General features: G+C 41.0%; 1 protein-coding gene across 3 annotated transcripts; it reads left to right on the top strand.

Annotated features, from left to right (window-relative positions):
* The first annotated feature begins 4,958 nt into the window (after positions 1 to 4,958).
* On the top strand, positions 4,959 to 25,412 carry renbp (renin binding protein). 3 transcript variants are annotated; one of them, XR_014917148.1, is made up of 12 exons: positions 4,959 to 5,016; positions 8,363 to 8,468; positions 8,550 to 8,625; positions 8,709 to 8,784; positions 15,511 to 15,689; positions 16,850 to 17,077; positions 17,197 to 17,278; positions 17,431 to 17,606; positions 17,733 to 17,864; positions 18,322 to 18,505; positions 18,703 to 18,800; positions 21,389 to 21,438. XR_014917148.1 is itself a non-coding variant. In XM_085443841.1 (11 exons), exons 2-11 carry the CDS (start codon positions 8,368 to 8,370, stop codon positions 24,406 to 24,408), a joined length of 1,212 nt encoding a protein of 403 aa, XP_085299967.1. In that variant the 5' UTR covers positions 4,959 to 5,016; positions 8,363 to 8,367; the 3' UTR covers positions 24,409 to 25,412. The 3 variants fall into 3 exon arrangements, 1 of the variants encoding a protein (XP_085299967.1); XR_014917147.1 differs by having other exon boundaries at positions 18,322 to 18,800; positions 21,389 to 21,447; XM_085443841.1 differs by lacking the exons at positions 18,322 to 18,505; positions 18,703 to 18,800 and adding an exon at positions 24,335 to 25,412 and having other exon boundaries at positions 21,389 to 21,476.
* Positions 25,413 to 26,355: the final 943 nt, after the last annotated feature.

The following is a 26,355-nucleotide window of genomic DNA, read 5'->3' as shown; positions in this document are numbered from 1 at the left end:
GTGCATATATCTTGCCACAAGACATGTGCGCTAAGCTAGCTAAATTAGTTTCTGTTAGCGAATCAAGTTCAAGCTCCTCACATATCATCATCCAGGGTACAGTCATATGCTCATGAGGAGAGCCCATGCAGGCAACATTAAGGCAGTGTAACAAGTTAAATATGCACTAATTTTAAGCTATTTCCTAATATCTAACCATTATGATAAATGTTTGCCTGCAACTGACACAGCCAACACAAATGTCATTGACAAAAACAAAACCCTGTGATAACATGTTTTTGTTTTTCTAGAATAGAAGAACCAGATTTTAAAAAGCCAGTAGGAATAAATCTTTTTTGTTACTGCATGATTAGAATGAAGTAACAACAAGTCTGGCTGGAATAAGAAGTGGTAATCTGTGTACTGTGCTAGTGATCTGCATAATTCACCTTAGATGGTCATCTGTTTGGATGGCTGAAGTCGGCTAACGACACAGCTAATTTCATCAGGCTGCTAATGAAACATCTAAAATGATAGATGGTTAACTACACAAGGGAAGCAACAGCATTACAATCACTTGATTTAATTAAAAAATTTCCCCCAAACTTTTGATCCAAATTAGCAAAGTACTGCAACCATCTGAACCTTCTAGGTGTTAAATGTTACAGTGTTGCACTCTGGCCAGCTTTAAAAATGGAAAACTCTTTGTGTGGTTTACTCGGTTCTGTAAATGAGGCTCCTTTCATTTGTGAGACTGTTGTTCTTCTCTTCCCTTTTGTCCACCCTTACAAGGTGAAGGTGCTGCCCACCCATGATGCCAGCAAGGTGCGTGCAAGTGGATCCGGCCTTAAAACCACTGGAGTGCCCACCTCTCTGCCAGTGAAGTCACTTGAGCCATGACTTGAGTAAGCACTGTCCTGTTGAGTTTGTGGGCTCAGATGACAGTTATTGTAGAAACGATGTGAAATCATGTTTTAGTTTCTTTGTAAATTATAGTCAAACATACAATGAACTGAGGTATTCTCTTTGGTTAACAGAGCAATACGATAATAAAAGTGGACAAAGCACATCGAGTTGCCACAAATATCTTAGTATATCACACAGTTTACATAGTCGAAAAGGAGTATAAAGAAGTTTACACTCACAAATACTTATTTTCCACCATAATTTGCAAATCAATTCTTTAAAACTCAGACAAGTTAGAGGTAAACCTATCATGAAAATTACAGGCCTCTCTCATCTTTTTAAGTGGGAGAACTTGCACAATTGGTGGCTGACTAAATACTTTTTTGCCCCACTGTATTTGATCCTGTCTCTCTCAATACTATTTAATATCTAAATGCTTGATTCATCATATTATAACAAATGTGCTGTTGTAGCTACTCACAGTGAGTTTGATTCCATTTTTTCCATCTACCAAAGAGAAATAATATCTCTTAGTGGCAGGTGGATCACACACTGATTGTAACACTATAAGCTATAGGTTGTAGTGGTGGTTATATTAGATTCAGAGTGTAGAGGAGATGGATCATTGTAATTAAGAGTCATAGAAATCTGAACCTCACTGCTAAACTGGTGGTCTAACTGTACATGTGCTGCCATTGCAGAAGTCCCTCCCACTGAGTGTGAGGATGTGGAAGATATTGGTAGTCCTGATGTGAAAGCAGAGCTTCCCTCCCACCTCAGCATCACTAAGGATGTTAAGGGGCGCTGCATTCATCTGCTGTCTGATCCCAGCCTCAGGCTCTGACTCAAGGTACTGTATCAGTAGTTTTATGTAGAGTCAAATTGTAGGGATGAGTATTGATAAGATTTTCACGATTCCGATTCCATTTTCGATTCTGTTTAACGATTCGATTCTTTATCGATTCTTTTTAAAAAAGGAGAACACTAAGGTCGAATAGCTTTTTTTATATCTTCTCTTTGAACAAGATAGAAATTTAGGAGTAACATGGCCTTACAAACCCAACAGTGAGATCTTAAGAGATCCAGCCTACGGCTCTTCAATGGGTGTCACAGGGTCCCCAGGAAAAAAAATTGTAAATGTAACATAATAAAATAAATATTCTTCTGTAGCAATAACAAAGTGTAACATAAATTATTCTGTAGCAATTACACAAGAATATCCAGTAATGTCCCTGCCTACAATTAAACACATTCACTTACTGAAAATCGGGGCATCTGCTGTGGCAAATGGGTGCAAGCCTTTTACCACAAACTTGGTCACTGCTCAGGGACATTCGTCTATCCTGGCCTGAAAGGAGACGCTACCGGTAGACTGCAGCGACAACTGCCAGCATCTGAGCCAGCCAGACTCTGTCTGTCTCTCTCATCATGGTCACCTAAATGCACAGTAATGGCAGGTTTTGTAATAAGGCAGATCGCGCAAACATAATATGCGCTGTTAGTTGACCTGCCGCATTAATGGGAGAGGACATGCAAACGTTACCGCTGCTGCTGGGTTGAGATTCACGAGCCCAGAGCGGAATTAAAAACATGACATTCATTTAAGGTTATCGTGTGTTTTTTGAGCAAATGCTTTTGCATATTCGTAGTGTTTCTTCCCTTAAATTAAATATCTACTTTGCAAGTATGTCCAAAACACTAAATCATTGGTTAATGAGAGATATCACAATTTTTGGATGCAATCTATTATCCAAATCAGAGGGTGTCTCAAAGATGGTTTATCGAGTTTACTCATTATACATTACCCCAAAAAGTCTTAAAAAGATTAACTCCATAATCTATCAATTCATTTGGCGCAATAAAACACATTACATTAAAAAAATCACAACTCGTCAAAGATTACCCCAAAGGTGGTATAAAGACAATTGATTTTCAATCAGTGGTTGGAGTATTTAAAATTAACTGGATAAAAGCCTTCCTCTTGAAACGTCTGTGAAGGTTCTCAGTCATCCAGGTCATCGTAGTCAAAGGTGCTTGCAAAGAAAAGCGTCTGCACAAGTAACTTAAAGAAGTCCAGTCGCTTTTCTTTGCAAGCTCCTTTGACTTCCTCTTGAAACCTGACTCCATATGGTTCCATATCCCTAAAAATATTTTCAAAAAGGTGGGATGGTTGGATTTTCTCCTGAAATGTGATTTTGATATATTGAAGTTGCCTGTGAAACTGTCAGAATAATAATAATAATAATGGATTGGATTTATATAGCGCTTTTCAAGGCACCCAAAGCGCTTTACAATGCCACTATTCATTCACTCTCGCATTCACACACTGGTGGAGGCAAGCTACGGTTGTAGCCACAGCTGCCCTGGGGCAGACTGACAGAAGCGAGGCTGCCATATCGCGCCATCGGCCCCTCTGGCCAACACCAGTAGGCGGGAGGGTAAAGTGTCTTGCCCAAGGACACAACGACCAGGACAGAGAGCCCGGGGATCGAACCGGCGACCTATCATAAGCAGGTCTTGTCTTATTGGAAGATGGTTTTTGCCCATAACTTCATGCCACATTGCTCCACCTTGTGGAATAACAGGACCATTACAAGTAATAGGAAGTCATTGTTCATTAAAGAGTGGTATGAAAAAAAAATCATCTTTATAACAGATTTACTTGATGAAAAGGGGCAGTTTCTCCCAGTGGGTGTTTTCAATGCAAAGTTTAACATTCAGTGTTCCCTTAGAGAATATAACAAGGTCTGTAAGGCGATCCCCTTACCTCTGTTAAGTTTGATACAAGGCTATTTATATTACTCTAAGGGACAAATTAGTTTATCTTCTTTACAGGTAAATCAGATTCCTTTAACTAATAAAAAGTGTAATAATAAAATCATAAACAATATATTTAAAAATGAATTATTTCACGATTTTAACAGTAACACAAAATTAAAAGGTAGTAAGGTTAAAATAACGAACAAATATACACACTTTTTAAAATGGCCTATCCCCCCCAAAGTCAAAGAAATGCAATTTAAAATAATTAATGAATATTGTCCAGCAGCTGAAATGCTTAAAAAAGGTTTGGGTTTGAGGTGGAGCCATGTGGATTTTGTTTACAAAATGAAGAAAGTATTGATCATTTGGTTTTTTCCCCCCTGCACAGTAACGACTGACTTCTGGCAGGATTTGGTTGACTGGTTGAGTGTAAGAATAGATGGGATGACCCCACTGACTCTAACACAGGTTTTATACAATAATGGCGATCCGTCTAAGGAACTTGCCATGCTCCACAATATGGTAATAATTATGGGCAAATACCACATTCATAAGTGTAAATGGCAAAACAAAAGACCTTTCCTAAGTGCATTGAAGATTGAATTGAAGTCTTTTTTGTCATCTTTAGAATTACTGAAGGATTCATGTAAAGATGCTGCTTTGATATGTGAAAATGGGACCCAGTTTCTATCCTTTTAATGAATATGTTTCGTTTGGTGTACCAAGTAAGCCGCATGTATGTTAAAGTGTTCACGGAAAGGATATTGTTAAATGTCATAAGAATGGCCTTCACACATATTTATATTGTTTTTTGTTTTTCTGTTAGTCTTCTCCTATCTCTTTTGTTTTCTTACTCAACATTTCAAGATGTTGTTGCACCAATGTTGTCTCCCAATGAGAGATTGTAAATGTGTGCAAAATATAACTAAATTAAACAAAACAAAACAAAACCAAATGACGGCTCACGGAGGAGTGGGGGGGGGGGGGGGGGGGCAAGATGGCGGAATAAGCGGTTGTACAGGAGTGGGGGGGGGGGGCAAGATGGCGGAATAAGCGGTTGTACAGGAGTGGGGGGCAAGATGGCGGAATAAGCGGTTGTACAATCTGCAGGTCTGATTAGGAAACGTGATTTTGATGTCCTGAAAAGTACCGACAAACAGTTACTCCAAAAGGAAGTCGAAGGCAAGCGAACCCCCCCCTGGAAGTTACTTTGAGAGACCCTAAAAAAAAAAATAATGACGAGTCAAGTGGCCGCGTGACCGAGAAGTGGGCGTGACCCGCTGTCCACTTCCTTATCTGATCATGTGATTAACAGAGCTAGCGAACGGAGCAGCTGGACAGACTATTCTTCACTATTTCAGCTTGAAGGTAATGGCAGCTTTATTAGTCCTTTTCTCAATATGAACGCATTGAGACGGCTACCAAAGGCACCGTTTGTCCTTTTTACATGGCTGACAGCACGGAAATGACTTTCTGTTGTTTTTGCAACACAGGGAAAAAGAAATTAGAAATCCTTGGTGAAATTAATAGTTTTTAAACCAAACAGTATACCTTGCTAGTATAGTTAATATTGCTTTTTTTGCATGAGCTAGTTTAAATGTAAGATGACAGTGTTATTGTTGGCTATTGTGGCATAAAGTTATCTCTCTAATAGCCTTTGGTCATCTAATAATAAGTAAGTGGTGTTATTATGGGAAAACTAAAGCCCCTATGGAGAGAGGTTAAATTCAAAAACCTCACAAATGTATGTGGTATGGTAATAAGTTATGATTCACATCAGACAAAGGAATTTTAATTTACACAAAAATATACACCGATTTCAACAAAAAAGTCCCTTTTTACACACAATTTTTAATGTGTAACTTTACAAATGTGATCATTTTTACTTTCAAAAAGCTTCCTCTGAGTGTAAATGTCTACAGATATTTGACATGATGATGTCACATGTGTGAGGTTTCGAGACACTTTTTGCCTGTGGACTATGTTCTCTATGCTTATCTTTAGCTAGCTTAACAAATGTACATCATGGTAAAAAAATTGTCTTAAAAATATTTTTCAGACTCACCGATTCTTCATGGATTTAATGGACGTTGCATTTATTTTTTCGAACCAAGCTCAATTTTTCCGATGTTTTGCATCCAAATAAACAGATTTGACCAATTAGATCGCTGCCTTTGGCAACAAGCACGCTCATAGCTCAAATCGGGCACCCCCAGCTGCCTCCTCTGGTGACTGGGGCAGATGTTGAGACCTGGCTGTCCTCACCCTGGGCGGCAACCCCCTCCTCTCCTGCTCACCCTGGCCTTACTGATAAAACTGTAGTTAGGAGGGGTCGTCTCGATGAGAACAGCTCCACTGTTACTTTGGTCCAACCAAGTTTCAGTTAAAAACATAAAATCAAGGCTGAGCTCAGTGATTAAATCATTAATTAAAAATGTTTTCCCAGCTAAAGATCTAACGTTTAATAAAGCCAACTTAAGTGTTTTAGAGGTATTATTTGCCCCCCTCGTGTTTGGGAGCAGTCTGTGGCACACAAGGTATGTTTAATATATTTAAAGATCTTTTAGGGTGCAGCTCTCTGTGTTTTGACCAGGCCACATGTCTCCTTCTGTCACCTAAAAGTACAGAAATTTTAAAACCTTCTAGTAAACAGGGTCCCAGCTTCTCCTGGGAAAAGTCACCACTGCCATAATCCTCGCAGCCCGGACCCTCCACACATCACACATCAGACTGCGGAGACAGGGCATGAAGGTGGTAAGGAGGAACTAAGGGGGATGAGGCTGGGCAATGTGACTTCGATTGCTCTGTTGAGGGTGGGGCTCGATGGCGAACCTTTGGCTGCTCTGGTGGGGGGTTTATGGGGGACAAAAAGGGATTGGGACGGGGGGTAGATCTGAGCCCAGCATTGACCCGCTCCATCATCTCCTCAGTGAATTTCAGGTGTAGGGAGGGGGAGGAGGGTGATGGCGTGTCAGGGGTTTGGGGGACTGGGGAAGGTCGTGGTCCCTGGTCCTGGTCGTTGGTGTTGTTGAGAGAGTTGGAGGCAAATGGGGACCCCTCTTCTTGCCTCTGATCTCTCTCCTTTCTGAAGCTCTTCGGGGGTGGGGGCAGATGAGGCTCCTCTTCAAGGTTTCTGCTGGGCTTTGTCTGTTCTTGGAGTACTGTTTGTTCCTCTATATGACATGACTCCTCCTATAGGCTAATTGCTATCTGCAACAACAATACGTCGTTCAAGTGGAACAGCGAAGCGCAAGTACGAAAGCTAAGGGGGTTGTCACATGATTCGGAAGGCATTGTGGGCTCAGCCAATCAGAGCCAGCGGATTTCGTTACACGGGCATTTTGCCGTAACACGGGCAAAAATATTGCCGTTCAGTGCCTTCGTAACTTGAATTTTTCGTTAAATGGGGTATTCGTAAGTCGCGGTTCCACTGTAATTTCCCACTGCACATCTGCTGATCTCTCACAGCACACCCAGTGGTTTTCAACATCTGATCTAGACAATACACAATAATCAAGTACACCCAAAGCAACTTTGTGTCAGGGGTGATACGCTCAGTATGGACAGTTGGCATTCCTAATGGAGTGGTTGCAAAAGTAATGCAGTTTCTTGTGATTGAGTCATGCAGTAATGAACCTGTAAGTGTTAGTTCTTTTGTCTGGTTAAGTAGCATGATGGTAAGTGGACTGGTTCTTGTATAGCACTTTTCTACTCTGCGCACTCAAAACACTTCACACAACTTGTCTCAGTCACACAAGTTCTTTCTGTGCTTACTATCTACCATCCACACACATTCATACTCTAAGGATATTTGATGTGCAGACTGAAGCAGCCAGGCATTAAATCACCAACCCTCTGATTAGTAGATGAGCTGAACTACATCCACCCGTGATGTTATGCTGGTATATTGGTAAGATTATGTTTGGGCATTAGTTTAATAGCAGCGACCAACCTCCAAACGGTTTTCAGTCAGGTTGGTTCAAGCAAAAAGAATTCCATTTGGAGAACAGAGTTACCTGCCAAATCTGGTGCAGTGGTTGCAAAGCAGACAGTTTCACTTACAAAGGATATAACTTTCTTTACACTTTTTATTTAATTATGTGGAAGCTGCAACAATTTCTTTTCTCTCTGAAAAATCACTGAGCAGCAAACCCCATGAGAGAATCATGTTTGTTTTTTATAGGTGAATATTCTGTATTTGTTTCCAGCTTTGTCTCTTACATACAGAGATTTATCTGGACTGTGTGTGTGTGTTTCAAAGACACTGACTTCCTCTAATGTTATTTTCAAAAATGTTATTTCAAGTTTCTTGAACGGTTGGTCCATGCAGTCTTTCACAACAGTCATGAGCCCTTCCCCATTTTTGTCCCAAGTCAGCCTCTCAGTGGTACACTTTTTACACCCAGTCATGTACTAAATAATCAGATTTATTTAGGATTTTCCACCTCTTTGTTTTTAAATTGCACCACTTTTACAAGCTTGTGTTGCCCTTGTTTCACTTTTCTGTTATCCCACCTAAAACCTATTCCAACTTCTAAAAAAATGTCAATTACAGTCATATTATTACAGTCACAATATTTTTGCAGATTTAAATACAGACATATTTGCATAATTCTACAGTTTCAGTACCACCTTTACACTTTAAACATATAACTATAAACCAAGAATCCATAAATTTTTTTCACAAACTAATTTTAATGTTCTTTTTGAACAGGAACAATGTCAGTGGTGACGCTTGAAAAGTGTCGAGAGAACATTCGGAAACAGTTGGACAATGTAGTGGACTTCTGGCTCAAATACTCTCTTGACAGAGTACATGGGTACTGCCTTTACACTGGAATATGTTTGTACTGCTATATTGTCCAAATCCTTGTAATGAGTTCTTTTGCTTTCTATTTTAGAGGCTTCTTCACGTGTATTGGAAAGGATGGGAAGATCTATGATGAGCTGAAATATGTCTGGCTGCAGGGTAGACAGGTGAACCTCGACAGTGATTGTAATAATCTGCTGTTACATTAGGTTGTTCAGTGTGAAGATTTTGCTATATATGTGTCTCACAGGTGTGGATGTATTGTCGCTTGTACCGAACCATGGATCGCTTCCACAAGCCTGAAATCCTTGAAGCAGCAACAGTTGGTGAGTGTGAATGTAATGCTTGACTATACAGCTCTGTATCATGAGCATTGTGTTTTTCTCAGAAATGACAGCGTCCAGTCGCTGTTACCGAGAGCAGCACATAATAAAGGTTTCTTGCATCTTTTTTAATATGCATTTACTGTGTATTTATATCACAAACGATAAATGTTAATCATTGACTTGACTGACTTGAAAGGTCTCATATCTTAGCAATCAATTTATTTCTGCTTTTATGAGTTTGTTTTTTTAACATTCTAGGCCAGCGGTCCCCAACCTTTTTGGCACCACGGACCGGTTTATGCCTGACAATATTTTCACGGACCGGCCTTTAAGGTGTCGCGGATAGATACAACAGAAAAAAAGATTTATTCATAACACACGTGAAAAGACCCAGGAAAACCGAGTTAACGGTAAAAACGATAACAAAATAACGCTGCAGACCGATAAAAACCCTGAAAACTATACATTTCACACCTGAGCCTCTACTCTCGCGGCCCGGTACCAAACGACTCACGGACCGGTACTGCACATTAAAAAGGTGAAAAATATCGGCAGTTAGGGAGCATTCTGACATGATAGCTCCCAATAATAACAAATTATTATCTTCTCAAATCAGTTTAGAGAAGCTATCTATATAAAGGGTAGCACGATGGTGTGATGGTTAGTCCTGGTCCTGAGTTCGACTTCACCACCTTGCTGGGCCCTTTCTGTGCAGAGATTGCACACTGGCCACCCACTCACCAGCTCTGTAACTTTTAAGGGAGATAAACTTGGCTTTTGGAGGCAGAAACTCTTTCCCCAGCCCAAAGACTTTTTCCATCTTGAACAAACTTATTTCCCTTTTGTTCGGCTTACCCCCACCAGAGCTGCTTCCAAGCTCGCACTTCATACTACTCCTCTTTAATCCTTTTGTTGGTGGAGTGGTGGCCTGAGGATCAGGACCCTGTAACTGCTGCACTCCCTATTCCTTCATCCGGGAAGAAGTGGGGCACCTGTTTCGGGCACTCAGCCTGTACCTGCCGACGTTGACACCAGCCAGAGCCTGCAGCTCCATCCGCTTTCCTTGCTACACACATCCTTTAGGTCACTTGCTGGGCCACCCGGGGAGTTTCATCTCTGTAAAATCTTAGGTTGAGGTGACTGCTGCTGAGCCAGCCAACTCTGAAACTGAGTTTTACATCGCTAAAGGGGTGATCGTGGCTCAAGAGTTGGCAGTTCGTCTTGTAATCCGAAGGTTGCCGGTTCGAGCCCTGGCTCGGACAGTCTCGGTCTTGGGCAAGACACTTCACCTACCGCCTACTGGTGATGGCCAGAGGGGCCGATGGCGCGATATGGCTGCCTCGCTTCTGTCAGTCTGCCCCAGGGCAGCTGTGGCTACAACTGTAGCTTGCCTCCACCAGTGTGTGAATGTGAGAGTGAATGAATAGTGGAATTGTAAAGTGCTTTGAGGGTCTCGAATAGCGCTATATAAATGCAATCCATTATTATTATTATTATTATTATTATTAAAGCATCTCAATCAGAAATTGAGTTTTAGAGGCTGTTGCACCACCTAGGACCTCACCAAAGATCGTGTGTCTGATAAGGACTGAGCATCTACTCATGGCTGCTAACATCCTTTGTACTTGGACTGGCCAGCTTCATGCCTGCAGTGTGGTCTGAGCTAGGACCTTCTGGAGTCCCAGTTGCCAGGAGAGACTACACAGCCTGCGGTGCCACAGTCTTCAGCCTCAGTTGAGGGCCTTCCACAGACCCAGCATCCAGTGTTGGCTGAGCATCCTGTGTTGCCCTAGGCTCCAGAGTCAGCTATGGGTCCTGCACAGCCTCACCCAGCCTTCAAAGTACTTTGTGAGCCTTCAAAGTACTTTGTGAGCCTTGCACAGCCTAAGCTTTATGATATCCTGCATATCCTGAGAATCCTGAGCTTCCTGCATCTTCTTAGAGTCCTGAGATTTTAGTGAACCCCAAGTCTAGGCATTCTACGATTCAACATTCTACGCTGCCACGGATCCCCAACACTTCAAAGTCTTAAGTGCATGAGGGTCTCAGTCTTCACAGGGGGTCACTTGCTGGGCCTCCTGAGGAGATCCATCTCCTCCATCATCACTAGCCCCCAGACAAATAACTAGCGGTATCCTGTCGCCTACGCCTCCCCCAGCCTTTAGAGAGTTTCCTTCATTACTGGCCTCCAGAGGGTTTCCATGGCCTTTGTCACTGGCCTCCAGCAAAGGCACCAGAGGTACTCTGTACTCTCTGTCGCCAACAGCCTCCAAATGGTTTTCTTCACCTCAGGTGCTGCTGACCTCCAGCCAAACCTCCTGAGGTGCTCCTCCATTGTCACTGGCTGCCTCCTTGGGCACCAGTGATTTCATCACTGGTCTCTTGGACATTCAATTCAGTTCAGTTCAATTCAATTTTACTTATATAGCGCAAAATCACCGCAACAACAAGATGTCTAATATTGTAAGGTGAGGACCCTACAATAGTACAGAGAAACCCCTTATGAACAAGCAATTAGGCAGAAGTGTGAAAGAAAAACTCCCTTTTAGGAGCAGAACCGGGCTCAGGAAGGGGCAGTCTTCTGCTGTAACCGGTTGGGGGTGAAGGGAGGAAGACAAGACATAAGACATGCTGTGGAAGAGAGCCAAAGATTAATAATAACTCGTAATTAAATGCAGAGGGGGTGTATAAACAAATGGTGAATAAAAAGGAGTGAGAGAAGGAGAAATGCCCAGTACATCATGAGAAGCCCCCTGCAGCCCAAGTCTATTGCAGAATAAGTAAGGGAGGATTCAGGGTCACCTGATCCAGCCCTAACTATAAGCTTTGTCAAAAAGGAATGCTTTAAGCCTAATCTTAAAAGTAGTGAGGGTATCTGTCTCCCAAATCCAAGCTTGGAGCCTCTTCAACAGATGAGGGGCCTGAAAGCTGAAGGCTCTGCCTCCCATTGTACTTTTTAATATCCTGGGAACCACAAGTAGCCTAGCAGTGTGAGAGCGAAGTGCTCTATTTGGGGTGATATGATGCCATGAGGGTGTAAGTCCGTCTGAGTGATTTCCTTTCTTTTATCTTTTGCTGCTTGTTCTGGGATAAAGCTTTCATTTCTTTATACAAGTTAGTGATGTTGCCACAGTAGAGAATTTCAAAGGAAAAAACTGTCTATCCGGTTGTTCAGTGATGACGCGACGAATCCTACTTCCGGGCCTAAAGTAGTCTGCGTTTAATATGGCTTTTGTGTTGTTAACATGTTTAATGTTTTGTATTTTCTTCTATTTGATCTCAAAAAGCTCCTAAAACACTCAGTGATCACTGTTGACCTTCCTCGGCTTTTATTACCGCTAATCATTTATTTAAGCTCAGTTTTTAAAACCTTAGGATGTAACTACAGCCCAGCCCATGCAGCAGTATATGAAGTTTGGTCCTTTTACAGCATCCTGCCATGCGATTACATTTGTTCCTGACGACCGAGAACACTCACGTTAACTTTTATCGAGTGGGAAAAAAAGTTAGCTTGTTTATATTATGCTAACATAGCTGTGTCGCTAGCGGTCACGTAGCACATCATTATATACCAGCTAGCCCAACTTCAGTAACCCTACAAACGTCACTGCTTTTTAGTTTTCTGTCTTCATTTATTTTGGAAGTGATAGCAGAGCTGTACGTTTTAATTTGTTTCCAAAACCCCGCAGTCAGGACATGCTATATTGTATTTAGATAGAAGCTAGCGAACTAACTCCCTGCTAACTTCTAACTCCGTTAAATGTCATAAATTCCGTTTTCATGGATGCCTGGATCTTAAACTCAATTGTTTCACCTGGTAGAGCAGAATGCTGATCATTTTATTAAAGATGAAAGACTTTAGACAGTTTTTCAACTCTCAGTAATGCCATAGTGATCGTTTGATATATGGACCTGCAGCGGAGTTTAGGTCCAGACACGGCTAGTGACGTCAGACTGAACAACCGGATAAATTGTGAAATTAGTCCAGAATAATGTTCCTCAACGTAAAATGGCAAAAATATCTCATCATCTATAGTTCCTTATCAACAAAAGAGTCAGCTAATGTTGAGAAATCTCTGTTCCCGAGTTGAATGTCTGTGATATTTGGACCCTCAGGTGGCACTGCAGTAAAACTAGGCATGATTCTGTCAGAGGAATCACTGCATAGGATCGGGAACACTTCCTGATTAAAGTTAAAGATTAAAGTTTAAAGCTCTATAACACAAAGAGGAAGCTACCTTCTTCTCTTGGCCAAAGATTATTTGAAATGGACTGAGGAAAAGTGGAAAACTGTTCATTTCAGATCAGTTGAAATTCTTTTTGGAAAACACATCCTCTGACCTGATGAAGTGAGAGACCATCTGGCTTGTTATTGTCACTATTTGCAGGCTAAGGACTCGAATGTTGACTCAGGAGACAAGCTGTTTAATGAGTTGTAAAAATCCATAAACGTAAATACAAAGTCTAAAGCACAAAGCAACACAAAATACAAAGGGACACAGAGAGAATCACAAAGGGCTAGAAAACTGAGTAAACAGAGCTACAACCCAGATCTAATTCACTAAAATACAGAACCCAAGAAGAGTCAAAATAGAAACTAGAATTAAAGAATATAAAACAAGCTAAACACACTTTATGAAATTCTACAAGAAAATCCACAGATCCCGGGATCATGACAGTGTAGTGTAGCAGATGTATGATGATGCCACTGTTTAGGACTTTGTGAAAGGACAAAATTAAACCGATTCAGCACACTAGCATGAGCATAAATGCACTACAGGTATGTTGGTAAATAAAGGTATGTTGCACATACAGGCAGAAATTTCTCTGTGACTCTACTGATCGTGTGCTTAGAGCTTGTTCCTGTGATGTCATGATTGTCAAACCATTGGTAGTATATTGATATCAGCCAATTCTTCTGCCAGTGGTACATGCCTTACAGGGGCTGTCTTTACATGATGGTTTCTCTTTTTGCTCCTCTTCTTTCTTGGATTTCAGCTGTCTGAGATATTCACTAAGCACATGGTCAGTTGGGGGTCTTTGTGATATACTCTTGGATCTTTGTTGTTACAGTCTGAATAGCAGGCTCAGGGTGCTGGACTTAAAAACCTTCCATGCATGGAAAGGAGTTTTCTTGTCTTGATGTCAGTGTCTTCTGTCTCCTCCGTTGGCCAGCTGATGATCCCAACAGGGTATCTGATGACCGTTACTGCGTAGTTGTTGATAGCCCGGATCTTGTTCTTCCTGTTCAGCTGACTCCTCAGAACACCTTACTCTCTGGATGTATTTGGTGGTTGTGGCTTTCCTAGCGGCTTCTTCATGGGTCCCATTTGCCTGTGGGATTCCAAGGTAGCTATCTTCGATGTCTGCAGTGTTGCCTTCTGGTAGTACAATCCCCCCAGTTCTTTGTTACCATCCAACTACGCATTTCCAATCCTAATAACATTATGATGTCATTGCTGTAGATCACATGTGTCAAAGTCAAGGCCTGCGGGCCACATCCGGCCCAGCGTACATTTATATCCGGCCCGCGAGATAATTTTATATAGATTTATTATTATTGTTATGCATGGCCCGGCGATATGAGGCGCTAATAATATACAAACAACAGATCCCATAATGCAGCGCTGCAGCCTCCTTGCTGAACGCTAGGCTAACTGGGAACATTCCCGCGTCAATCAAGTCAAACTTCTGTTATTGCGCAGCTAGCCGCTCACAATGGTGGAGAGAAAAGTTGATTCTGAAAGCAGAGCCTTTCAGTGCCAGTGGGTGACTGAATATAGGTTAAACAGACATTGCTGGTAAACCCGTGTGTCTTATTAGTGGAGCTAATGTGGCTGTAATTAAGGAATTTAATTTAAGACGGCACTACGAGACAAAACATCAGGATTAGCTGAAAAACCTAAATGCATAAACTACAGAAGGTAGAAGAGCTAAAGAAGAATCTGACATTTCAGCAGACGTTTTTCACCAGAGCAAAATCACAAAGTGAAGCTGTTGTGAAAGCAAGTTTTATTGTAGCAGAGGAGAAAGCCAAATCAGCCCGGTGTCGTGCCAAAGTAGGTATCCCCGACAGAATTTGTTTCCCCTGCGTTGGGAGCAAACGTCGGGCTCTTCAAATCACGGACAAACAGTATCCCACATTCTTGATTTTTAGTTCACAAACACTTCTTGTAATGACTAACTACTCCTGACATTTTGGAGATGTTAGCTCTTTATACAGTAAAGTTACAGTGGGATACAAATAATATCAGGCTAACCCTGCCGTAATTTGTTCCCCCTGTCTATCACGGACAAACGGTATCCAACAGTTGTTTGTTTTTAAACCCATTTTGCACAGAGAGGCATTTTTAAAAAAAAAAAAAAAAAGTATTAATAGAAATGTTGAATATTATTACACAGGAAAAAAACAACTACATGTAAAATAGCATCTTTCTTGTAAAACAAAGGGGGGGCCCAGCAAAAAAAGTTTGGGAACCACTGGTCTAACCGATGGTGATGTGCTGCCACCTGCTGCCAGCTTCAGGTGGCACATAGCCCCATTGATGGCTGATCTGGTCCGTGACTCATATCGCTGATTTTCTGCACAATTTCACTCTTGTTGTTTTTGAAGTCTGAGAATAGATGTTCTGAAATCTTAATGAATGATTCTTTTATATTTTCTCTATCAGTGAACAGCTTCCTGTGGGTTCATACCAATGTTCTGTTGTTCTGTCTGAATCATAGGAGGAGCATTCCTGAGAAAGTTTGCTCGTGTGTCCAGTAGCAGCGGTCAGTGGAAATGTGCCTTCTGCCTGACGAGAGATGGTAAAGCGCTCAAAGTTCAGAGAACCATATTCAGTGAGTGTTTCTACATCATGGCTATGGATGAACTGAGCAGGCTAACTGGTGACAAGGATATGCAGGTATATGTAACTGTTAGTGTAATCTTCTTTAGTTATACCATATGTTTGCCACCTCTCTTAGTTGTCTTATCTTAAGCCTATTGACATTTCTGTTCCTAGTTATTATTGATCAGTGCAGTGGAAAGAAGTCTTCCAAAAATTCTATGCGAAAAAAACCCCTTTTATTTAATTACACTAGTATTTGGCATTTTTTTCATGGGTGCCTTTTCTTGTGTTAAATAAATGCAGTAAAGGATCAAGTAAAAAGTCAAAAAGATCAGGCTCTGAAACATAAAAACCTAAAAAGTAGCTCTTTGAAGGACAATTCTGCTACAAGCTACTATGCAAAGTGAACTCAACCCATGTTGTTGTGATAATAAAACACTATTAGTACATGACAATACAAATGTTATTCAAATCTAAATACAACTTCTAATAAATGTATTTAGTTTTAATCAGTGGAAGAGAATTTTCCAAAACAACTGTTCTTTTGCCTACATTATAGAGGGTGGCATTAACTCCACACACCGATTACCCAAATTTCCTTCTGGGTCAACCTTTGAGATCAATAAAGTTTTATTGAATTGAACTGAATTGAATCTAAACAGGAAAACCAGTGCAGTCAGGGCTTAAAGTGGGATTCAGAGGAATCTCAAAATCAATTGTAGTAGCTCAGTGTAGGAAAAAGAATCACAACTCACCTTGAGGCGACTTATGTTGTGATTTGGCGCTATATAAATAAAATTGAATTGAGTTGAATTTTGTTTTTGAGCTGCAGTAGTTTCTTTGTGTGATCAGCTGACCTGATGCTCTTTGTCAGAATCTTACAGAATTGAATTCAGCAGACTGTAAGCAGACGTTTCACTAGCTATCTTTGATCTTTATACCAGACCATATACAGCTGCTGTAAAGGTGGAATTTATTGAATTAATTAAGGGGAAATAAACAGACTTTCCGGCAGTAGAAGATTTAATACCAATAAACATTGTTACAACAAAGAAATAATCTGCCAAACACTAATTTTTTTGTGATTGTTAAGTTTAGTTTTCTTCTGACATTCATTCTGATCATACAATTGGCATAAAAAACATGCCCACCTCAGAAGCAGAGTGTTTGAGTTTGAGTTATAGCTATGTTACCATTTCTACAACATTATCTCTCACCCCTCTTATGTGTTTCAGCTGGAAGCTGAGCAGATGATGGAACAGCTAATTTACTGGGTTCAGGTAGACCCTTCAGGCCTTGGCCGGCCCCAACTTCCCGGGGAGGTTCCCATCAACAGTTTGTCAGTTCCCATGATGCTCATGTGCCTGGTGCAACAGTTAACCGAAGGCCGTGGACAGGAAGTTGCTCAGAAGTACAAAGAACTGGGAAACTGGTGTGTAGAGCAGATCCTACAGCACATCCAGGTTTGGACACAGACAAACACTCTGCTGCTTTTTCTGTCACAGTTGTATATTTTATCAAGTACCTTCTATTCATAAATACAGTTATTTTTCCCTCTCATCTTCTGCATCTTTTAATGCAGAGAGCTGGCACAGCTATCTTAGAGAACGTGTCAGTGGATGGATCTGAACTGCCGGGTTGCCAGGGCCGACTGCAGAATCCAGGTAAATGCTCCACAGCCTGCTGACCCAGATGGCTATGAGCAAAGTCCGTCCCTGTGGAAACAGATATTACACTCTTGTCCTCTCCTTAGTTGCTCACTTCATCATTTTCCATGTTTTTTTGTCCTTCCCACTAATAACTGGTGCTGACTCAGGCCATGCCTTGGAAGCAGGCTGGTTCTTGATGCTGTACGGTGCACAGTCCGGGGACAAGGAAATACACAGAACTGCCATCAGAAACTTTGTGGAGCTCCCTTATCAGTATGGCTGGGACAAAGAACACGGTGGCCTCTTCTACTTCCTGGATGTGGATGGTCACTGCCCCACACAGGTTAACCTGTCATCTCTACACATGATTATGTTTTTATTAGACACAAAATTCTGTTTCAATTTGCATTCAATAGTAGTTTGCATTCATCACTTTATGATCAGCCATGTTGCTTTTGTGTCTGAGCAGCTAGAGTGGAGCATGAAGCTGTGGTGGCCACACTGTGAGGCTCTCATCGCGTTCCTCATGGCCTACAGTCACACCAGGAAGCCTGAGCTGCTGGAGATATTCTCAGAAGTTTACCAGTACACTTTTAGCCATGTGAGTTGATACGGCACTGGCCACACGGCATAGCAAGAGTACTCTGTGCTTTTGTCATTAAATATTTTGAGTATTTAAAATTTTTGAGAAATAAGTAATTTCCTATTGATATGAAATATCAACGACTACCTGATGTTACAGAGATTAGTTTAAAGACTGGAAGCAGGCAGGAAACAGCAACTTCCTCTTTTTACCTTTAAGGCTCTACGATTTTTTTGTTGAGTAAAGTTTTGGAACAAAACCTAAAAACACACAAAAAGCCATATAGTCCAAACGAAACAGTAAACAGTCTGGGTGGTTGGGCTGACCTAAATGGTGGAGTTGTAGCAGTTCAGGCCATGGAACAAGGCAGTTAAGAGGTTTTTTTTTTTCTGGCTCAGGGTGAGCATGAAGAAAATTCTTTTTTACTCACCCTTGAGGTGGTTGCAAAGACCTGGGTTTTGGTTGATCTCAGCAGGGCTTCAGGCTTAGATGAAGATCAGGGTCAGGCGGAGGCCCTACACAGGCTTGAAAGCAGCCTCTGGTAGTAGCGAGGAGTGCCGCCAATTGGAGACCCGCTTCCTTCTCACAAAGGGGCAGAAGTGGTACAAGTGTTGGCAGGCTCCTCTTCTGCTTCAGCTCACAATTCTGACACCATGGAGGTAAGTGAGATGCAGACTGGCTGTGGTGGTAAAGAGGAGATTTGCTGCTGCATTTAAGTAGCAGCTGGGCCGGATAGGAGTAGCTGCAAGAAGTAACAATCGCTGAACCAATGTGAGCAAATAAACCTGAAAGTGAGATTCCTGAGCCGTGTCGGGTCCTTTAGTGTTACAGTCAGCAAATGGATATGTCTTTATAGTCTTTGACAGGAAGAAGTCTTCTGCTTAGATCAAGGCCATACCTCAGAGGAGTCCAGTAAGGTCAAATAGTTTGAAGGATCATCCAAAAAAGAGCGAGGTACGTATGTGAAGACCAGGGAGCACTGGAGCAGAACTCTACAGCACTGACCCAACTCTCCCATGAACAGTTTCAGAGACAGGAGGTGCCATTATGGAACACCACTGTAGTGGAAGTAATGAAATGAATTCAGGGAATAAGCAAAGGATTCTAAATCATTACCAATCGAGGTACTATGACAATCAGCAGTGTTGGGAAGGTTACTTTTAAAATGTATTCCACTACAGATTACAGAATACATGCCCCAAAATGTATTTTGTAATGTATTCCGTTACGTTACTCAATGAGAGTAACGTATTCTGAATACTTTGGATTACTTAATATATTATCAATTTTTTTACAACTACATGAATGTCCTATTGCTGTGTGATTTATGGTAAATGGCCTGTATTTATATAGCGCTTTACTAGTCCCTAAGGACCCCAAAGCGCTTTACATATCCAGTCATCCACCCATTCACGCACACATTCACACACTGGTGATGGCAGCTACATTGTAGCCACAGCCACCCTGGGGCGCACTGACATTGCTGTGTGATTTATTACTTTTACTGAAGGTTACTCTCCACACCAATACCAACTAGATTTTTAAATCTTAATATAAAATGAGTAACAGTAGGGTGGACATTAGGTAAGGCTGCACTTTTTGCAGCGATCTCGTATAGAAAACTATTCCACATGTATATAAAACAGGTCCGCGGCTCCGAACCGTAAAGGCGTAAAACCATAAAGGGACCTCTGTCTAATACGTTAGGTTCTCTGTCAGGCTCGTAGCCGAAATCTAGCTTTACTTTACTTTGTTGTCTGGGTCAACTTTGCTAGCAAGAGACAGAGGCGTTGAAAGGCTGCTCCAACTGAACTTATTGTTTCGGAGAAAAACACGAACACATTGTACAGTCGAGTCTTAATAGCTTACTTACAACTGGGCTCGTCAGGCACTCTTTTTGACTGAAGTGGTTATTATTATATTTACATGCTTCCATCTCCTGTTTCTGCTCTGTGACAACTCGTACTTTTCCACTCTCTTTTTTTTCTCCCTCCCTCGCTCTCAGGAACATAACGGGTATGGCAGTCCATTCTCCCTGCAGCACGGACTACACTGCCCATGAGGCTACATTCTTTAGGTCTATGTCTGTAACACTCTGCCTATTGCCCTCTTATTAAATAATTTTTGAGAATTTTTTTTCAAAAATATTTCTTCACGTCATTTTGCGGGCCGCAAGTAGAGGTGTCATGGGCCGCAAGATTGAGACACAGGCATTAGAGCCTCTTAATGCGTGTTTTGTTTGGGTTTCCACCGGCGTGGAATTACCCCCCAAAAATAGAGAGAGCATAGTCTAATATATGAAACAGAAAAAGAGCCGTGTAATCCATTTATTTCAACAAAGTAACTGTATTCTGAATACCACCCTTATAAACGGTAACTGTAACGGAATACAATTACTCATATTTTGTATTTTAAATACGTAACGGCAGTACATGTATTCCGTTACTCCCCGACGCTGACAATCGGGCAGCAGCTGAACGCTGGATTCTGTCCGTAAGTAAGGCAGGTGATGAAATGAGGAAGAGTAGGCATGAAGAATGGAGAAACTGGAGCCCAACCCCCCCAACCACAGCCTAGCTGGGCGGAGCTTAACTTACTTGAAACAGAGTGTTAGAAAATGCAGAAAACAAGATTGACTGGCTATGACGAGGTTATGTTGATGTTGTAGATGGAGAGATATGTATAAATACTGCATAAATGAAGATTACGAGTTATATTAAAAAGAATTTACATTTATAATAATTCAGTTTGCATTTTTTTGTCTATTTCTAAATTGCAGGCTTTAGGATTATTGTGTTTTTTCATTTGACTCCAGTTACTGAAATCCTCACAAATGCCAGGAGTTACACAGGGTCAGATTTACCAGCAGGAAAAGAAAATGTGATTGGACATGAGCAGAAACTCGTCTCACTGTGATAACCATTTCATTTTACTTTAAAGGCTATATGTGTACTCCTGTTTATTTAAAATGACTATCCTGTTTTTCACAAAGTATCAAATTAGCTCATCTTTCGACACTAGTTTCACCACAGCAGACACAAGTCACATTATTATGGAGTCTAGTATGAGTTCACACTGAACTTCTCTTTTCCTTTGTCCTTAAAAAACTGTCCCTCACATCTTTCTCTGACTTTGATGGAAAATTTCATGAAGGAAATATGAAGGGGAATTTATAAAGGACAGTCATGTTTGGAGTTTCATTATTAGATTAGACCAGATTACAATTAATAATTGACCTCGGATCGCCTTGTTATGGAAGGTTTATTAGGAAATATTTGTTTGCATTCAGCATATTCTGATCCAACAAATATTATTCCAAAGTTTTATTTTTAAAATCCATTTTAATTTGACTCCAAGATATTGTTTTCCCTGCTTTCAGTCTTTATGCAATAAACTAACCATATCCCAGCTTAAATAGTGCTGAACTATGACTTTTCAAGTGTAAAAGGCTAATTTAAGGCTCTTTGACCGTTGTTGATTATGTCAAAGAGAGAACTTTAAAGAATGTAACGCTGGGTGATCGTGCGTGTTTCTGTTTCCAGTTTCCTGATGCTGAGAATGGTGAGTGGTTTGGCTATTTGACACAAGAAGGGAAAGTAGCACTGGATTTTAAAGGCGGTCCCTTTAAAGGTAAGAGCATAGTTAAGATGTAGCAACAGCAGGAAGTTCTGAAATGAGGGAAATAAATGACAGGAGAATGTAGAGTAACTTGTAAAATGGGCTTTGTATGTTTTAGTTACCTGCACAACACTCCTTGATCTGCACTCAAATTTCAGTGAAGATGTTGAGTGCTGCATATTTTAGGCCCCAGGTTGTAAAAAAATGAGGGAGAATGTATAAAGTGGAACACATATTTCTGTAATGTTTAATAATTTGACACGGATGTAATGATGGTGCTGGGCATGTCTATTAATTCTGACTGTCTCTGGGTAAGCTGTGAGACAATAACAGTTATGTGATGGAAGCCAAATTTATTTTTATCAGCATCTGCTTGCAGCCATTACCACATGGCATGACAAACACGAGGAAAAAAAACAAACTGAATTTTGTCCCTAGTAGTTATGGGATCCATCGTTTCTGCTGTGAAATGAGTGGCATTTCTACAGGGTGGGCCATTTATATGGATACACCGTAAAAACATGGGAATGGTTGGTGATATTAAAGTCCTGTTTGTGGCACATTAGTATATGTGAGGGAGCAAACTCAAGATGGGTGGTGACCATGGTGGCCATTTAGAAGTCGGCCATCTTGGATACAACCTTTGTTTTTTTCCCCAATAGGAAGAGGGCCATGTGACACATCAAACTTATTGGTAATGTCACAAGAAAAACAATGGTGTGCTTGGTTTCAACGTAACTTTATTCTTTCATGAGTTATTTACAAGTTTCTGACCACTTATAAAATGTGTTCAATGTGCTGCCCATTGTGTTGGATTGTCAATGCAACCCTCTTCTCCCACTCTTCACACACTGATAGCAACACCGCAGGAGAAATGCCAGCACAGGCATCCAGTATCCGTAGTTTCAGGTGCTGCACATCTCGTATCTTCACACCATAGACAATTGCCTTCAGATGACCCCAAAGATAAAAGTCTAAGGGGGTCAGATCGGGAGACCTTGGGGGCCATTCAACTGGCCCACGACGACCAATCCACTTTCCAGGAAACTGTTTATCTAGGAATGCTCGGACCTGGCACCCATAATGTGGTGGTGCACCATCTTGCTGGAAAAACTCAGGGAACGTGCCAGCTTCAGTGTATAAAGAGGGAAACACATCATCATGTAGCAATTTCAAATATCCAGTGGCCTTGAGGTTTCCATTGATGAAGAATGGACCCACTATCGTTGTACCCCATATACCACACCAAACCATCACTTTTGTTGTTTCAGTCTTGGAGGGATCCATCCAAGTTAGTGTCAGAACAATAGCGGTGGTTTTGTTTGTTAACTTCACCATTCACATAAAAGTTTGCCTCATCACTGAACAAAATCTTCTGCGTGAACTGAGGGTCCTGTTCCAATTTTTGTTTTGCCCATTCTGCAAATTCTGTGCACCGATCTGGGTCATCCTCGTTGAGATGCTGCAGTAGCTGGAGTTTGTAAGGGTGCCATTTGTGAGTAGCTAATATCCGCCGAAGGGATGTTCGACTAATGCCACTCTCCAGTGACATGTGGCGAGTGCTACGCTGTGGGCTCTTGCTGAATGAAGCTAGGACAGCCACTGATGTTTCTTCATTAGTGACAGTTTTCTTACGTCTACATTTTGGCAAATCCAACTCTGAACCAGTTTCACGAAACTTAGCAAGCAGTTTGCTAACTGTAGCATGGGAGATGGGTGGTCTCGTACGGTGTCTTGCATTGAAATCTGCTGCAATGACCCGGTTACTGCGTTCACCAGATATCAACACAATTTCGAGCCGCTCCTCACGTGTTAACCTCTTCGACATGTCAATGGCTGTGAACAAAGAGAAACTTGTAAATAACTCATGAAAGAATAAAGTTACGTTGAAACCAAGCACACCATTGTTTTGTGTCACATGGCCCTCTTCCTATTGAAAAAACAAAAGTTGTATCCAAGATGGCCGACTTCTAAATGGCCACCATGGTCACCACCCATCTTGAGGAGTTTGCCCCCTCATATACTAATGTGCCACAAACAGGACTTCAATATCACCAACCATTCCCATTTTATTACGATGTATCCATATAAATGGCCCACCCTGTACAATGATTTGATTCCAAAGGCAGCACAGTGGAATAGTGGTTCACACTGTGTCCTCACAGCAACAAGGTCCTGAGTTTAATTCCACCATCAGGCCGGGATCTTTCTGTGTGGGCTTTGCATGTTCTCCCCATGTTTGCGTGGGTTCTCTCCAGGTACTCTGACCTCCTCCCACGGTCCAAAAACATGCAGTTAGTGCGACAGACTAGCAACCTGTCCAGGGTGTAACCCGCCTCTCGCACTGCAAACCTGAATTGGATAAGCAGAAGAGAATGGATGGTTTGGTTCCAATGATCTCTTTAGAGGAAAGGATCACTATAAATGAACACAAGGTTGTTCTGAATCATCACCTTGATGTTGCGCTTCTCCATTGCTCCCTGTGAAAGCCATTGCATACAAATTGCATTATTTTCATACTTATCAAACCATTCAGACCTCACCCCAGCTGAATGCTTCGAGAGATACTGGACTAAGATGTTTGGTCTTCACAAATCATCAGATGAAATACCTTGAAAGATTAGTACTAATTCCTCCAACAGAGTTCTAGAAACTTGGAAAATTAATGCCAAGCAGCACTGAAGCTGGCCTAGTAGCACATGGAAACCAAACCAAACAAGTTTTTTTCATTTGTCATCTATCAGCATGAAAGAGTCTTTCTTCTGTGTTTTAGCTGCATCAATTGTTTTAAAATCCCAACAATCATTTTATTGTGAAAAACTTTTCTGTTTTAACATAATGGTAAAGTAGCTGTTTCGTCTGTTCCTCAGGGTTCTTCCACGTGCCTCGTTGCCTGTACATGTGTGAGCGCATTCTGGATGACTTGCTGGAAAACAAGGACTGAAGATTCTGACATGAATGATAAAGGGATTCATGTCAGGGATTGAACTTGTGCATTACTTCGAATCACGAATAATCAAATTATAAAGCAAAATTGTCTGATTCTTTGTGCATTCATCCAGGTTTCAGTTAAAATCTTACCTTTGTAGGGGTTTCTAAAATACCCAATGCTAAGGGTGGGAATAAAAAAAGAACACATTAACCTTGAGATATACATTTCCAATCATTCATTCATGTTTCATTGAAGACCTTCAGCTTTAATTCAATGTTTGAAAGTAAATAAATGGTTCGTTTGACTGAATCTGGGTAGAGTAGTGACCCAGTTCCAATGGCAGCTCGCGCAGGTGATCTGTAATGCTTCAGATCATAAGCGGTTCCTTCCCATCATTCTGGTACAAGTTAATTTTGCTTTCTTCGGTCCAACAATGTTTTTTTCAGTAGCTGTACAGCAGCTATCACCAGTGATGTCACAGTCACAGCAGTGCAGCAACAATACATCACAGGCTCAAGGGGCGTCAGTAAGTTTGCCCTTATTTGCATCAGGAACATTTCAGCTGAATAATTTTGATGAAGATAATTTTTCACCACAGTTGAAGTTTTGCAAAAATGTGGATGAGATTTGTATTTAACTCCCCTGTGCAAAACCTGTGCTTCACACTTGGTATTTACACCTCATAATTTACTGAATTTCCCACAAAGCACTCCACAGATGTACAACAGCTGGTAGTACATCCATCCATCCAATTTTCTTCCTCTCATCCAATCCCAGCGGTCACAGGAGAGGGAGGGTAAGCCTAGGACAGGTCACTAATCTTTCACAGGGCTAAGACATATAGACATATGTTTTTATGCTCATATTTTTACAGAAAATATGGATTTTTAAACTGGAACCTTCAGGCCTTTTAAAATGTTATTTTACTACTGTTCTATGTGATCTATACACTTCCATGTCAGGAAATAAATTGTATACTAAAATAATAAAGCTGCTGATGCAGATGCTTTCATTCAGCTGAGTTATCATTATTATTACTAGTTGAAATGGAATGGAAACAAATGACAGATGATGAGCCAATGTTCCTAGAAAGCGGATATGTTTCTAATTAACAAATAATTATTAGAATCTAACCTTTGTCTGTCTGTTAGCAGTCTAGCATCCACTGTTCATTTTTCGATTTTGTGTGAAGGTAGATACCAGTAACAGGTGGGGCTGGTTTGACTCAGGTCAAGGTCAAACAAATGGGAAAATCTGTAAAAATGTTGTTCTTCATAATTTTTATGGATTGTTTTCCAACAACAACAACAATATATTAGGCTTTGGGGCACATGAGTACCTAGGTTGGCATTTGACCTTGATCTTCATCATTAGTTCCCAAGGTCAAAGTTGATCTTAAAAAACAAAATGTAAAGAAACAGGTCAATTAGGATAAGCGTTAGTTTCCATTAGATCATCTCCAAACTTTAAAGCAAAATGTTAGTCACTGGGGGTCACAAGCTTTTTACTTTGAGCTCTTTAGAACAGCATTTTTAAAAATTGTTTTATAACTTCACGATGACACAAAAACATGAATATAGTTCACTAGATTTCCATATTAACAATGCTGACTGACATCAGCAAAAACAGCTGAATATTTTACTCATAAAGATCCGACATTGATTTAGGAGTTTCTTTCCTTTTCTTTTTTTTTTTTTTTAAGCAGTGAAGTTCAAGCTTGATCTGGTTGTCCTGCATCATAACTTTGATTTTCTACTCTGTTGCTGGAGCACCCTGTGTTCCTCCCTTTTTAGATTTCCTTGTCTATTTTTCCCACTACTTGTGTCAGTGTATTTATAAATTTGTCATGGGGTGATATGGTTTACCAAAATGAACACTGCAATTAACATCAATCCCAAAACCCACTGACAACATTGGGTGTCATGTTTAAAGGAGACAGAGCCCATCTCCACCATGTGT

The sequence above is a fragment of the Copadichromis virginalis genome, linkage group LG20 (genome assembly GCF_057382275.1).
Source record: "Copadichromis virginalis isolate Kocher_CV1m ecotype Utaka linkage group LG20, C_Virginalis_male_GT1.1, whole genome shotgun sequence".
NCBI classification, from domain to species: Eukaryota; Metazoa; Chordata; class Actinopteri; order Cichliformes; family Cichlidae; genus Copadichromis; species Copadichromis virginalis.
This window is presented reverse-complemented; position numbering and strand designations above follow the sequence as displayed.

What these genes read in the sequence shown, in the direction of transcription:
- renbp (XM_085443841.1), top strand. Translation starts at nt 8,368, where the DNA reads ATGTCAGTGGTGACGCTTGAAAAGTGTCGAGAGAACATTCGGAAACAG. An exon ending in CTGGTGACAAGGATATGCAG is followed by an intron (nt 15,690 to 16,849) that starts GTATATGTAACT and finishes TATGTGTTTCAG; the next exon opens with CTGGAAGCTGAGCAGATGAT. An exon ending in ACCAGTACACTTTTAGCCAT is followed by an intron (nt 17,865 to 21,388) that starts GTGAGTTGATAC and finishes TTCTGTTTCCAG; the next exon opens with TTTCCTGATGCTGAGAATGG.